This window comes from Sebastes umbrosus, chromosome 23, assembly GCF_015220745.1.
Source record: "Sebastes umbrosus isolate fSebUmb1 chromosome 23, fSebUmb1.pri, whole genome shotgun sequence".
Classification (NCBI taxonomy): domain Eukaryota; kingdom Metazoa; phylum Chordata; class Actinopteri; order Perciformes; family Sebastidae; genus Sebastes; species Sebastes umbrosus.
Window position 1 is genome coordinate 15,916,819 of NC_051291.1, and position 14,801 is coordinate 15,931,619.

Here is a 14,801-nt window from a genome sequence, read left to right on the forward strand (position 1 = left end):
GGGGGTTGTGTCTTCAACCGGGAAATTGTTATAATTTTTTTGCTATTAAAAGCAGGATTCTCAGTAAATTAATTAAAGCTCTATCCATCATATTATCAGGAAGTATACCCATTATGAAAAGTGCTGGATCTAAAGTAAAATTGTGGAGGACTTTTTGTTCATAGATTTCTTTAAAAATGCCAAAATTGTCAAAATAATATATGTATATTGGTCTATCTTCAGTCCAGAGCAGAGGTTGTGATTTGTTTTTGGTAGAATTAAAGTGGCAAAACCACTAACCGCTGAGACCTGTGGGCAAACGGTCTGGTGGTTTGCCCTTTGTGAGTGTGTGGGTGTGAGGAGGTTAACCCAAACAGGCAGGTACCCAAACAGTACCCGTTACACCTGGGCGACACTTTACCCTCAGGTCGAGAGGGGGATGACAGAGAAGGAGAGATTGCCTTTCCTCTCTTCTCATTCATTGTTTGTCGTCCTCCTTTTTCTCTTTCTTTGCTCAGAGCGACAAAGTTAGAGAGACAAAGAGAAGGAGACACAGACTGGCACTCGAGCGTATTTTCCGCTCTACGAACATGACAGCAAATTAGGCCGTCGGGTTAATGTGTAAACGGATGGTGCCACCAGATCTCTTCCATGGAAATGCTGAAACCATCTGGGACCAGTTAAATAATCACAGCAAAAGACGTTTTATTCACTTGTAAGAGACACTGAATAAAGAATTAACTGCAGCTCTGAAGGTTGCACTAAAACACATAACTGTAAATATACTGTAAATACACCCCGGGCCAGTTTGTGTGCTGACTGAGTAAAAAAATTATAACCACCGCTCAGCACTTAATGTTATTACACCTGTATTTTCTTCCATTTCTAATTCCATTACTCCAAGCTGGCGTTGAGCTCGTCCTCACGGGTTCAGATTAGTTCGAATCCAATAAAAACGGACGGTGCCAAGTGTTTCCATTTACTGTACAGGAAAAAAAAAAAAATGTTACCAGCTAGAGTTTCTGTGCCAGCTGGCTGCAAAAAACGCTTCGCATGGCAATCCCCATACCAGCGTGGACCCGTAGAGGAAGAGAATGGATGACGAAGATGGATCGAGATGTGGAGATGTGTAAAACGCAGAAAGGAAGAAGGAGGAAATTAGGAAAGTGGATAAAAAGGATGGATCAAACTGGAAAGCGCGGTGACGAGTGCCAGCAGGAGGGAGGAAAGGAGGAGAGATGAATGGACGGCGTCGGCGAATTGAGCTGGAAACAGCAGATGAAATGTAGAGAAATGGAAAGACTGATGGGTGTTATTGTGACGGGAGAGAAGTGGGTGAAGAAGAGGAGGGTGGATGGAAAGATAGAAGAGATAATTTGACTGAAAGAGAGGAGTCAGGGATGACGAAAGGAGAGAGGGGGATAATGTAGGAAAATTGTAGGAAATGTGAGTTTTTTGAGGAGATGACTGCTGGGTTTATTTGTTGGAAATCTGGATGTAAATCTCCTGGATGGGAGTTCCAGATGAGGCAGAGGAAGGGGAGGGGAAGGATTTATGGAAACAGAGTCAAAGAGGATTCTGCAAACATTTTGTGCATTCCTCCGGAGTCACGCTTCTCAGCTGCAGATCTATGACTCTACAATATCTGCTGTCTCTCCTCTGTTCTTTGTTTACATCAGTCAGATGACCAGGTCATCAGACAGATAAGTTTGGTCATCTTACCCAAATCTGATGATGTCCTCATTGCACAGGGAACTGTGTGCGTTCACAATCACCATTATTGAACCAGTAAGCATGTAGATTGTGATACATGTCAGTTTGAACAGTGTGAATGCCAGACAGTTTAGGTAATATTTTTATATTTAATGTATTAATTCAAACTACTCCGAGGGTCTCCTTAAAACCTGTATAATCGTCTGATTGGTTGTGTTTCTTACTAGGGGTGTAAGAAATTATCGATACACTTGAGTATATGATTCCCCAAAATACCATGCATTTTTTTATTAATATTTTTAAAATATATGTAAGACTGTTTACATTTTTTTTAGGGCTGTCAAAGTTAATGCGATAATAACGCGCTAACGCAAGTTTGCTTTAATGCCACTAATTCCTTTAACGCATTTACTTGCAATTTTTAGGTTGTAGCGGGCTCAGTTTTAAAGCTAGAGTGAAGATACTGGCATCATATGAAACTACAAAACCTAAGGAAACCACTAGTACCAACCATGGCATACAGGATAAACTGGCATGGCCATTTTCAAAGGAGTCCCTTGACCTCTGACCTCAAAATATGTGAATGAAAATGGGCTCTATGGGTACCCACAAGTCTCCCCTTTACAGCCATGCCCACTTTATGATAATCACATGCAGTTTGGGTCAAGTCATAGTCAAGGCTAGGTTTCTGGACATTATGTCATTGTTTTGTGTTGTTAATTAATTTCCAGTAATGAATATATACATATACATTTGCAGCAAACACATTTGCCCACTCCCATGTTGATAAGAGTATTAAATCAAAAAACAAACCCCCCTTTATGGTGCATTTTGAACAGATAAAAAATGTGATTCATTTTCCATTAATCACAATTAAATATTTTAATCGATTGACAGCCCTAATTTTATTATTTACTTAATTTGTTTGCTTAAAGAATCCTGCAAGCACTTTTTTTTTTACTGATCTAAGCAAATGTTAATTCTACGGAGCGTCTAAAGTCCGGAAAAGTGATAATAACCCGTGCACACAAGATAATTAACTTGTTCGCACAAGATAAAAATATCACCTTACGGAGACTTTAGGGGCTCCGTAGAATTCCTTTGCTCAGAATGCATAAAAAGTAGTGCTATGATGTTGGATGTTACAGGGACTGTGATAAATCTAAATGCAGATCCCACTGTTCTTTGTTTTACTCCAATTTTATGCATATGGCGGTGTGTTCTTTATACTATGAGTATATTTGAGTATAATGTCCTATAATAATGTCCTTATTGCTTATAAAAAATAATGGCCATAACTACGAAAAAAGACTCAAATTGTTATAAATCTTAATTTCTAGCTCCTATAAAGTGGAAAGTTCACAGAATTTAGCCACTTGTTCACCTAACGTAAGGATATTTTTGTGTCCACCAGAGAGAGAGACCCATCCTGTCTTTAGGAAGTCCACACACACACACACACACACACACACACACACACACACACACACACACACACTGTTTTTTATATAATAACCGAGGAAGAGGCAGCCTTTTTCTTTAACTGCTGGCTGTGGAGGAACTGAAGCTGGCAGATCTGAGTGTGAATGTGTTTGACTGTGAGAATATGATTCAGGAAACGACAGCATGCAGCCTCAGCAAAGTTTCGAAAACTCTTTTTTTTTCAGCCTGTCTTTGATACATGATACAACGCTCTTTAAAATACAGTGACAATCATCTCTCGGCTTCCCTGCCTACCTCGGCTTCCTCCTTCTGTTGCCTGCAGTCTGCCCCGCTTTCCATCAACCTATGACTCATTATTCCTCCCTTGTGTGTCTGTGCGTGTGCTCATGTCAGCATACTGTATGAGTGTGTGTGTGTTCACATTCATGCACACGTGTGCAACACATACTGTCCCCTCGGTTTAGAGTTCAAACGTCCAAACTAAAAGACTAAAAATGGTTTATTTATGGTGTCTAGCTCTGCGTTTGTGTGTCGGGTGGGTTTTGTGTGTGTGTTTTTCACGCATGAATGCTCATCAGTAACAGATGGTCATCAAATCTGTGTGTTTATTTAGTCAGGATGGAGAGATAGGTGAGGAGGAGAAAGAGAGAGGGATTGAGAGAAAGAGGGAATAAGGTAAATACAGGGAAGGATAGCGGGGGGAGAAAATGGCAGATGGACAGAGGGAGGTAGAGAGATTAGGAAGGAGATTCATGGAGAGAGAGAGGAAGAAAAGAGGAGCCTTCTCCACTCAGGAGTCTTATAAAACTTTAACCTTAATGCAGAGAGATGTGTTCCCTCTGTTTTTCCTGTACAACGTGTTCATTTTACAGTGGAAAGAAATAGAGAGACGAGAGAGATTTGAAACTGAAAGGAAAGAGAGGGGTTAGTTTTCCCTCTTTTCCTACAAGGCTGTGATTTTGTGAGTTTTCTCTCTCACTTTCTCTCAGTCAGCATGTGTGTGTGTGTGGAGGCCTGTGGTAGCCATGTCTTTCCTTATAAGGAGTGGGTTTGGGAAGAGTTAGTGAGGAATGAACAGAATTACAGGGCAGTCACTCCCCCTTTTTCTTCCTCTGTTTTTATTTCTACTCTGCCCCTCTAAAAACCCTCACAGGTACTGCATTTAGCATAAAGAAATATGCTCAACATAACATGGCAAACTCAAACCCAACAGGCAACAACAGCTGTCAGTGTGTCAGTGTGCTGACTTGACTATAACTTGCCCCAAAACTGCATGTGATTATCATAAGATGGGCATGTCTGTAAAGGGGAGACTCGTAGGTACCCATAGAACCAATGTTCATTCACATATTTTGAGGTCAGAGGTCAAGGGACCCCTTTGAAAATGGCCATGCCAGTTTTTCCTCGCCAAAATTTAGCCTAAGTTTGGAGCGTTATGTAGTCTCCTCGCTGTTTTAATTTTAGTTTTAGTTATTAGTAGGGGCTGCCAAAGTTACCATGATAATTGGTTTACGCAAATTCGTTTTAACACCACTAATTTCTTTAACACATTAACGCAACTTGTGATTTTTAGGTTGTAGCAGGCTCAGTTTTAAAGCTAGAGTGACGATACTGACATCATATGCAATTAGAAAACCTAAGGAATCCATTAGTACCAAGTCATACTAGCTCTTAGCGAAGGAGGATAAATAACGCTCCAAACTTACACTAAATTTTGGTGAGTAAAAACTGGCAAAAAAACAAAAACAAAAACAAATTTGCTTTAAAACTTTATTATCGCGTTACCTTTGACAGCCCTACCAGTATACCAGTCTATCTGTCTGACTATCTGGTTCAAAAAGCTTGACATCTGTAATGTGTTCATGTTAAATAAATGTGACAGATGCAGTGCTTCTTCTCTTCTCTTCTAGCTCTTTTAAACCCACTACTGACCCTGATGTTGCATCTCAAAGTGACTGATTAGGGTCAACATTTCCCTCTCGCCTCCTCTCGCTTTCTCTCTTGGCTATTTTTTTATTCATTCTCTTCTTCATCTAATCTCTTTCATCCGTACTTATTCTTGTCTCATTTTGTTTTCACACACAATCTGATACTATTTTTCCTCCATCGGCTTGCTCTCTGTCTTTTGGAAAACAAGGGATTTTCTTATGTTTCATCCAGTCCCTTCCTCTTCTTTTTTATTTTATTTCCTCCTCTTCATTATGCTCTTCATCTGCCAGCTTTATCCTCCGAGTAAAGAAGAGAGAGAGTGTTAATCTGCCTGTTGTCTGATGCCTGAGTGGGCGAAACTGCTCACGGTCATTACAGCATGACCGCTGCCTCCGACATAATGTCTGCGTGTAGGCATTATTGTGTACTGTGTATATGTGTTTCTGTCACAGTGTGTGTTTATGAGGCTGGGGGGGGGGAGCGTGACTCACCCGGCGAGCGCAGAATAATCGAGGGATGAGACGGAGGAGTAATAACGGAGGGATGGTTAATATTGAACGACAGATGAGCAGTGGCCTGAGGGGGGATGACGAGCGGATGGAAACATTGTCACCATATTCACAAGCGGATTTTTGCTCTCTTCTCTTTAATTATATAAATTATGTAGACTGCTGCTCATTAGACAAAACATTCATTTGTTTTTCTATACATTTTTTTTCCCTTGCAGCCTAAATTCAGTCATGCTCTGTTGGTATGAATTCATGTTTTTTTGTTGGCAACAATTATTTTTCAGCTTCCAAAGATGCAGTAACATTTCCAGTATATTAAATTCCAACCATCATTTTCTACCTGTAAACCCTCTGTTTGCTGAAGCCCATTTCAATCCTTCTAGTGAGGTGGATTTGGGTCTCAACCCGCTGTAGAAAAGTGATAATCAGGTCATGTTGAGTCCCACATTTGCAACCTCTGCTGCTGAAAACTAGAGCTCAGTTCAACCTGCTTGTCTGTAAGAAGTCACCAGCTAAACAGACTGGGAGCCACTAGTGTAATGGACCGAGTACAGGTTATAATGGTTGCAGCTTTATTGTGAGAAGTTCTTCAGGTTCTTCCACCATCTTTGTGGTGATGAAGCAACTCAGAAGTGTGTTGCTTAAAAAGTTAAAGGGGTGGAAAAAGAGACTGCAGTACAGCCGATGGTGTTGATTTTTTGCGATCATACGGATCATTTGATTCCTCCGGGTACTTTTATTTCTGATATAAACAAAGCTGAACAGTCACAGGTGGCCATCAACCCTAAGCCCCTCGGAGTCAGACAGAAATACACATGGATGCTGATGAAGGCAGCTTGTTGGAGCAACTCGTCACATCTTTTATTAGCATTTTTTAAGTTTGTGACCAGAGTGGCCTCAAAGATGGAGGCTTGTTTGAGTGCATGCAAACTGTTTTTTGAGTAACCTGGTTACTCAAGGGCATGTAAACAAAGTTGTGATGGTTTCCACCAGAGATGTAGACTCATCACAAATTTGTTAACTTTAGACTCGACATGACAGAATAGAAAAAAGACTTGCAACTCAGGCTGACCCGAATGCTTTGAAGCTTAGAAGCTTCGACTGTTGCCGTTGTATTCGACCTCAAAATCACTATTCGATTACTTTGTTTTTTAAGTATGTAATAATTATGTATAAATCCCCAAATAATAACCCATGAAATAAGGAATAATCCCACAACATTATTCATTATTTCTATACAGACAGACAGAAGAACATGTCAGCCTGCTGCACCACGCAGCGACGCAAAGCTTTGAATACCTTTGATTGTTTCTTACCGAAGCTTCGAAGCCCAAAAAATGGTATTCAGGGTAAGGTAACAGCCCTACTTGCAGCTTGACTTGGACTTGAACAACAATGACTCGTGACTTCACTTGGACTTGAGCCTTTTGACTTGAAAATACTTGATACCTTCCCCCCCAAACCCAAAGATTAAAAACTATGTTAGTTAAAAAGTGTGTGCACGAAGACGTTCAACTGCCTGGTGCTGGAGGTCCAACAGCATCGGAGATGTTGGGTTTATTTACTTTTTGGGAAGAGGATTTACTCGTGGGGGAAATAAATGAAAAGAACTGAAGAAACTGAATTTCGCTCTTTTGTTGTTTATTGCTGAATCCTTGAAAAGTGGTGTTTTTTTTGTTGAACTTTGGACTTTTTGGTGAATATTATCAGGACTTGCATTTGATTATCTTACATTTAACTCCCCCGATCCATCTTGTTTCAACCAATCTGACAGCATCCAGTCAAGTTGCAGGAGAAAACCATGAAGAGCTAATGTTACGTTACTTAACACCAGTTAGCACCAGTTACTCTACTGTTAAATTACATTTGGTGAAGAGCGCATTATGACTTGTTTAGGACTCAAAACTCTAAATTTAGGACTTGAGATTTATCAGTCTTGAGTCTGGACTTTAGGTCAAAGACTTGAGACATACTTGTGACTTGCAAAACATTGACTTTGTCCCGCCTCTGGTTTTTCCACAGATAGTATTTACCGTCATTGTGAAATTTGAGGAGCTGACTGTCTTGTGCTCATACAGTACACAGACATGTGATTTCGGTCCGCTATGCTCCAGTTTGTGTCCATCTTGTTCATAAATTTTGCTCACTAGCATCATGTAAACAGCCGACATGCCACAGGATTTCCAAATGTGCCCACTAAGAAAATATGAAGACTCAAAATTCACAAGTTTTGATTTGTTGAACCGTCTCTGAGATCGAGATAATTTCCCCTCTGGCACTTGTTTTCATCAGCTTGATGAATTTCGTCGCTTTGACATCTGAGGGAAAGATTTGTCATCTTGATTTGTCTTCTTGTTTTTGTCACATTTGTACACAGTTTAGATTAATTTCTCTTTCTTGCTATGGTATCATTTGAATGTGAAAATAAACTGAAAGCTGTAGTGTAAATATAGTGAGGAAATGCAATGGGAAATAATCATTACCTTATGCTTAATATAGGATTTCTTTACATGTTTTGTATTGCGTGCTGTTAGATGACTTGTTAGTGTTTGTAGTCCAACTCGTACGTAATATGAACATGTGAGTGTCTGGATGCACGTGTGTTTGCATGTCTGTCTCTGTTTTGAGCGGTCGGTCCCCCTCTGTGTAATCAGGAAGTGTCTGACCGGGTCAAAGGTGAAGGAGCGAAAGACGACTCAGCAGAAACTGAGAAGAAAAACACAACTTGCATTCCGAGCCTCTCTCTCCTCCTTCTCTTTTCATCCCTCCTTCTGTTTCTGCTGTACACAATTAACACAGTGTTTTAACTGCCTTCTCCTTATCTCCTTATCTCCTCTGTTTTCTTTTCCTGCTTCCTTTTTATATTTCACTCCCTCTTTTCCATCTCTCTCTTGTGGTCTGGCATTTCTCAGCTTTACATCACAAGCTGAATGAGTGTGAATACTGGCACAAGTCCCTGTGTGGGAATCTGAATCCTTTATATGTAAACCTTTGATGTTGTGTGTGTGTGTTCCCAGTCACACTGTATTTGCTTGACTTCAGCAGCACACTGACTTGTGTTAACATAGGCAGCGAGGCAGAGACTATTGAGGCTTTGTGTGTGTGTGTGTGTGTGTGTGTGTGTGTTTGCGTGTGTGTGTACGCACATTCATTTCTGCAACTCTGACATACTTTTGGATGCTTGATGTGAGTGTATGTATGTGTGTGTTTCCCTGTCTAATGATTACAGTGTGCAATGATGCATGTAGGCATGCATGTGCATTTCGTCAATGCCTAAATAGCTCAGGAATACTATATATTACTGTGAGTATGGTTGTATGTGTGTGTGTGTTTCTCTCACTCTATCCTTTTGACACACACACACACACACACACAGCTGTGTTTTTCTGTGTACATACTGTTTATATTAATAACTATGGCTGCAACCAATGATACATTTTTTTATCGATTGATTATTTTTTTTACTATTATTGGATCAGTTGTTTCGGTAAAAGGTTATTTCATACATCAACACTGTAATTCGTATACATCCCATGAAATCAATTCATATATAATCCACGTAATTGTGAACCAGGAAGTATAAAGAGCATCAAACGCAGAGTAGAGAGGAGGTCAGGGTGGATGGGTGGCTCAAAAAACACCCGACTTTTGCCCAGGAGACCGGTGTCAAACCACATGTCAATGTTGATTTGTTTGTCATGTAACTCCCTTACTTTTCCTAAAACTGACTAAGTCATTTTGTTGCTTAAATCTAACCAAGTTGTTTCCTGTGAAGACGGAAGTTTATTTTGAAAAGACTGTATGCATGTAATGAGAGGGAAGTTGACACACGTTGCTGGACAGTCGTAGGAAAACGCACGAAAAGGGGAGGAATAACTTTTTTGTAAGATATCATACGAACCGTTGTTTACAGACATCTGAACTTCTAAAGGAATTGGAAGCAAACTTTAAAAGATTGAATACAAAGAAATAAAAAAGACAGATTTAGAGGCAATACTAATATAAAAAAATTAAAATAAAGACAAAAACTAAATTAAGGGCAATAAATATTAGAAAGCAGCGGGAAATTACAGGGTTTTAAGCTCGTTAGTTGACCTTCAAGTGTGTGCACGTGGTAACTGTTTATTGTGAAAGTGTCAGAAAATAAGGATAAGTACTGAAACACCCAAAAAGATTAAGATTACAACGTGATTAGATGGAGTAAAGCTGCTAATTCCTAAATGTTTGTATTTCTCTTTTGATAACATACTTAAACCAATTAATCAAAAATAAAATTAAGATTATTTTCAGTGAATCTTGTGTTGATCGGCTAATAAATCAACTTTATGCACTAATTTATGCACTACACAAAACAATTTTGTGCAAATTCTTGCATCCTTTCATCATATGGGTGGGTCAGTGTTTGTATTGGAGGAATCATAGTTGTCATGGCGACGGAGGGATTAAACCAGAGAGAGAGGGAAAGGATGCTTTCGTGTCTGTCTGTCTGCAAATGTCAGCCTTCCATACAAGTGTGTGTGTTTGTGTGTGTGAAGAGCTATTGTATGAGTCAGCAGACAAACAAACAGTAATACAATAAGGAGAGAACAATATTTTGTGTTCTTTTGCAATATTGTGTACATCTGTCTCAATGGAAATATAAAGATGAAGAGAACAAGACAAAGCAGGAAACACGCAGCCCCGGCTGTCACGCAACATAAAGCAGAGCTACTGTATCAGTAGACAGCTGCTTTGATATCATCTAATTACCTTTCATCCTCTTCTTTTTCTCTCTGTTTATGTGAGCATAAAGTGTATTTGTGGTCACTATCTTTTTTTCTTCTCTTCTCCTTTCTCTTCCTTAATGTCTAAGAACTGTTTTTCTATGCCTCCCCTCATCTGTCTCTTTCTCTTTTACTTTAATCTCGTTCTCGTCGATGTTGATTAACGGTAGCTTCGAGGGAGCGATAGCATCTCTGCCTTTTTAACCTCTTAACTTTATTTTTTGAATCTCCTGTTTACTCTCGTTCATGCACGTCTCTCTCAGCTACCTGTTTTATTTATTTTTTTTATCTCTGGAAATACTGCATGACTCGTGTGGCGATGGCCTGGATGTTGTTCAGGTTATGTGTGACGCATTTTACAAAAGCCTGGGGGACATCGCAGCGACAACACACAGAGTTTAAACTCTCCTTTTGTCTGACTCAGGGGTAGTCATGTCACGTTGTCCTCAGCCATAATGGGAGTGATACTAACCTGCCAACACGCTTTTATCATACACTCAAGATGACATACACATACTGTATGCTGTCTCAGTCGACCAGTGACTCACACAGACAGGCTGCAAATGTCAGCCTTGATCTATTTTTAGTATTGATCCAAGTATAACTCAATCAGACTGAGTGGTTTTTAAACAAACACATTGATCTATGGATCACTGCAGTCAAGTGGTGTTTATATATATCATTCAACATCATACAGTGTCTTTTTGGGCTTAACATGTTCACATCAATAACCATTAAGGGTGCACCAACCTTTTCTTCCCCGATGCGATACCTCATCTCAGGGTATCTACTGAATACTGTTTCCTCCCTGCATTAGCTCCCAGTTCATTTTTGCATTGATTTAAATTGATTTATTATATGTTTTGATTGTTGACCTTCAGGCCCCTAATTATAGGAAAGATTAGCTGATAGTGGCCTTCTGGCTATGGGGCTTTTGCAATCCGGGCCCCCAAACGTTTGAACAACCTAAATGCTAAAATTAGGTTTACTAAATATATCACTGCTTTTAAAAATCTCTTCTTAAAACATCCCTCTTTTAAAAAGGCTTTTATCTGTGTGCATTTTATTTCATTTCAATTTATTTATCTATATTGTATTTTTGTATTTTATTATTATTGTTTTATTGTATTTTAAAGCACATTTTAAAGAAAAGTACTATATAAATTAAGTTTAGTATTTATTATTATTGATCCAATACTAGTGCTTGCTTTTTCCCAGATTTAAAATCTGTATAACTTTAGGGATTAATCGTTTGGTCTATAAAATGTCATAAAATAGTTAAAAAAATGTCCATCCCAGTATCTCAAAGTCCAAGGTGATGTCTTTAAATGTTTTTTGTCATCTAAATCCCCCAAATATTCAGTTTAATATGAAATAAAACTGAGAAAAGCAGGAAATCTCCATATTTGAGAGGCTGAAAACGCCATTTTGTGCCATTACTTTAACGATTAATCGATTATCAAAATAGATGGTGACGGGCGCCTGGTTAGCTCAGTTGGTAGAGCGGGCGCCCATGTAACAGGCCTCAGTCCTGACCGCGGTGGCCCGGGTTCGAATCCGGCAAGTGGCCCTTTCCGCATCCACTCTCTCTCTCTCCCCCCTTTCCAAGACTCTATCCACTGTCAATAAAAATGGTAAAAATGCCCCCAAAAAATAACTTAAAAAAAAAAAAAAATAGATGGAGATTATTTTTCTGTCGATCGACTAATCGATTAGTCGACTTTCGTTGCAGCTCTACATAACTTACTGCGTGTGATTGCACCAGAATCATTTTTATGTAAGTTAACAGGAAGCCAGGGTTTACTGTGACCTGGCCCAACTAGATCTCAAAGAAGACAAGAAAAACTTCTGCAAAAACCAAAGGTCTATTGTCTGATTTCACCCCAAATATCCATTTCTTTTTAAGTTGCTAATCCATAACAGGTTTGCAGTGACAACAGCATGAGCACAGCAGGCCAAATAACCTTTTGCTCTGTAACTTACCTCAGATCCTCCTGGTTGATAGTCCTCTCAGATCACCATGGGAGATAAAAGCATGCTCTGGGTCCACCCTGGGTTGTTCTACCAGTTGGACATGGCCAGAACACCTCAAAAGAAGGTGGAAAAATAGCTTCCTTGCAATTCATACAAAGCTAGCATTGCTGTAGCAGATGCCCCCAAGGAACGTCCAATTTCACAATACCCTTTTATCATCAAATGATCCAGGTTGACACAATTTGAACTCGGAGCCTTTAGGGGCTAGGTGCCTGGGTCGTTGGGCATTGCCTCGTCTATAATATAAATTTAGAAAGCCCATAATCTCAGTTTCTGTTACAATAAAGGTTAAGTTGATAGTACTGATTAACAACCATGTCAGACCTCTGCAAATGTTTTATAGACCTGTTGTGCAATTGAACAGTACACATCTCTATTAATCTCCTCAGCAGCTTCACCTCTCTCTTGTTAACTTCCATTTATAACTCTAAATTGAACTTCTTTCTCTCCCTCCAGCATTTCCAGTGCACCATCCAGGCTTTACAAGATGAGCTCAGAATCCAGCGGGACCTCAACCAGCTCTTCCAGTCCGATTACTCCGAGTCCGGTCACCTCGGAGGCCAGCCCATCCCCCCTCAGGACATGACGGAGGAGAACTTCCTGCGTCTCCACGGCGAGTACGAGCGGCAGGTGAAAGAGCTCTTTCTCCTGAGGAAGACGGTGGAAGAGATGGAGCTGAGGATAGACACACAGAAACACACACTAACTGCCAGGTAAAGTGTGAAATTCACTGTTACATGATTTCACGGCACCTCTCGCTGCCATTTCAGGCTGCCAGCGTGTGAAGTGTTGCTTTAATTCCTTTCTTTTCTAACAGGGATGAATCCATAAAGAAGTTATTGGAAATGCTGCAGAGCAAAGGGCTGTCGTCACGGGCGACCGAGGAGGACCACGAACGAACGAGGCGGCTGGCAGATGCAGAGATGACCATCCACCAACTGGAGGGCTTCCTGGAGCAAAAAGACAAGGAGACGCTACAACTCAGAGAGGTGTGTGTGTGTGTGTGTGTGTGTGTGTGTGTGTGTGTGTGTGTGAGTGACTGGCCAGGGAGAACAAAGTGCATTCAAGCATTCCCATGTGTGTGGGTGTGTGTCTTTGTGCACAGCCAGATGTGAGCGTGTGCAAATCACACCATGTCATATCCAGGCAAGGCCTTTGGCTCCTTCCACTCTTGGCTCGCAATTCAGTTTTAATACAACACAGAAACATCAACACACAAATACACAGGAATGCACATTTTATTGCATTTTCTTTTTGCTACTTAGTCTCTTTTCTAACATCTCTCTCTCAGCTGTTTTAACTCTCCGTTCATCAGCACATTTGTTGTTTTATACAACAGCTCCCTCTAGTGGTGAGGAGCTGTTAATGAACAACAAATTATCAAAGATGGACATTCAACTTTTCTGTAACAAAATGTTTATTTCAGTATACAAAATACTTTTGATGCGTCTTTTCTGGACACACTCATTTTCAGAAGCAATAACTCATTTTTGATGATGTCTTTTTCAGGACTAGGTTAATTTTCCAAACTTAATTGAATGAAGTAACAAGTATGGAGGACGGAACCTGCCAAAATAAGAAAAATAATAAATAAATAAATAAATTACTCGATAAATTAATAAATAAATATGCCATTAATTGTACAAAAAATAATATAAAACATAAATTTAGGCATTTCTGTTTTAATTTAATTATTTTTGTATTTACCTTTGTATTAATTCCCCTATCTATCTACTCTTCTATTTAATTTTCCCTTTTATTTGTTTATTTATTTATTTTTTTGAACTTTTAAATTATTTATTTATTTTTGCATTTATTTTTTTTATTAATTTTAAATTTATTTTTAAATGTAATTATTAATCATTATCCGTGGTTCCGTCCTCCACAAATAAGTACATGGAATATATATATAGTGTATATATATATAGATATATATAATATGATAATCAAATAAAAAACACTGTATTGAGTTGAAAAAACAAAGAGTGTAACAGACAGGGAATTGATGAAAATGAAATGTTTATTAATCAATCATAGATAGCCTTTATTGTCCCAGAAGGGCAATTTATTTTCACTATCTGCACCTGCTCGTATCTCACAAGAAAAATATACAAATACAGTTGGGAAACATGCACAAAAAAATACTTTAATACTAATACACTAATGTGTCAGTGTGCAGACTGATGTGTGATAATGAAATTTATCTCACCGAGCCACCAGGTTGACAACTGTTTCAGTTACACTGAAAAATATTTCAGTGTTTTATGACCGACCAAATGAACCATGAGCTACAGCTGTGAGGGACAAACACACAGAAACACACACAAGAGCAAGTGAAGCTTCATTAAAAGTATCTTATGCAACAAATGACTAAGAGAGTTAGGCTGCAAGATAATTTTCTTTCCGAGAGGGTTTAAACATAATTAGGAGA

General features: G+C 39.3%; 1 protein-coding gene across 9 annotated transcripts in view; it reads left to right on the forward strand.

Moving 5' to 3' along the window:
- LOC119482486 (ELKS/Rab6-interacting/CAST family member 1-like) overlaps nt 1-14,801 on the forward strand; it is a 175,987-nt gene that overhangs the window by 44,170 nt on the left and 117,016 nt on the right. For all 9 annotated transcript variants that reach the window (XR_005205440.1, XR_005205441.1, XR_005205442.1 and 6 more), the window contains exons 5-6: nt 12,827-13,083; nt 13,188-13,359. Coding sequence is in view for 6 of the 9 variants with exons in the window: in XM_037760013.1 (XP_037615941.1) it covers nt 12,827-13,083; nt 13,188-13,359 (429 nt within the window). In the remaining 3 variants the exon portion in view is untranslated. The remainder of the gene's footprint in view (nt 1-12,826; nt 13,084-13,187; nt 13,360-14,801) is intronic.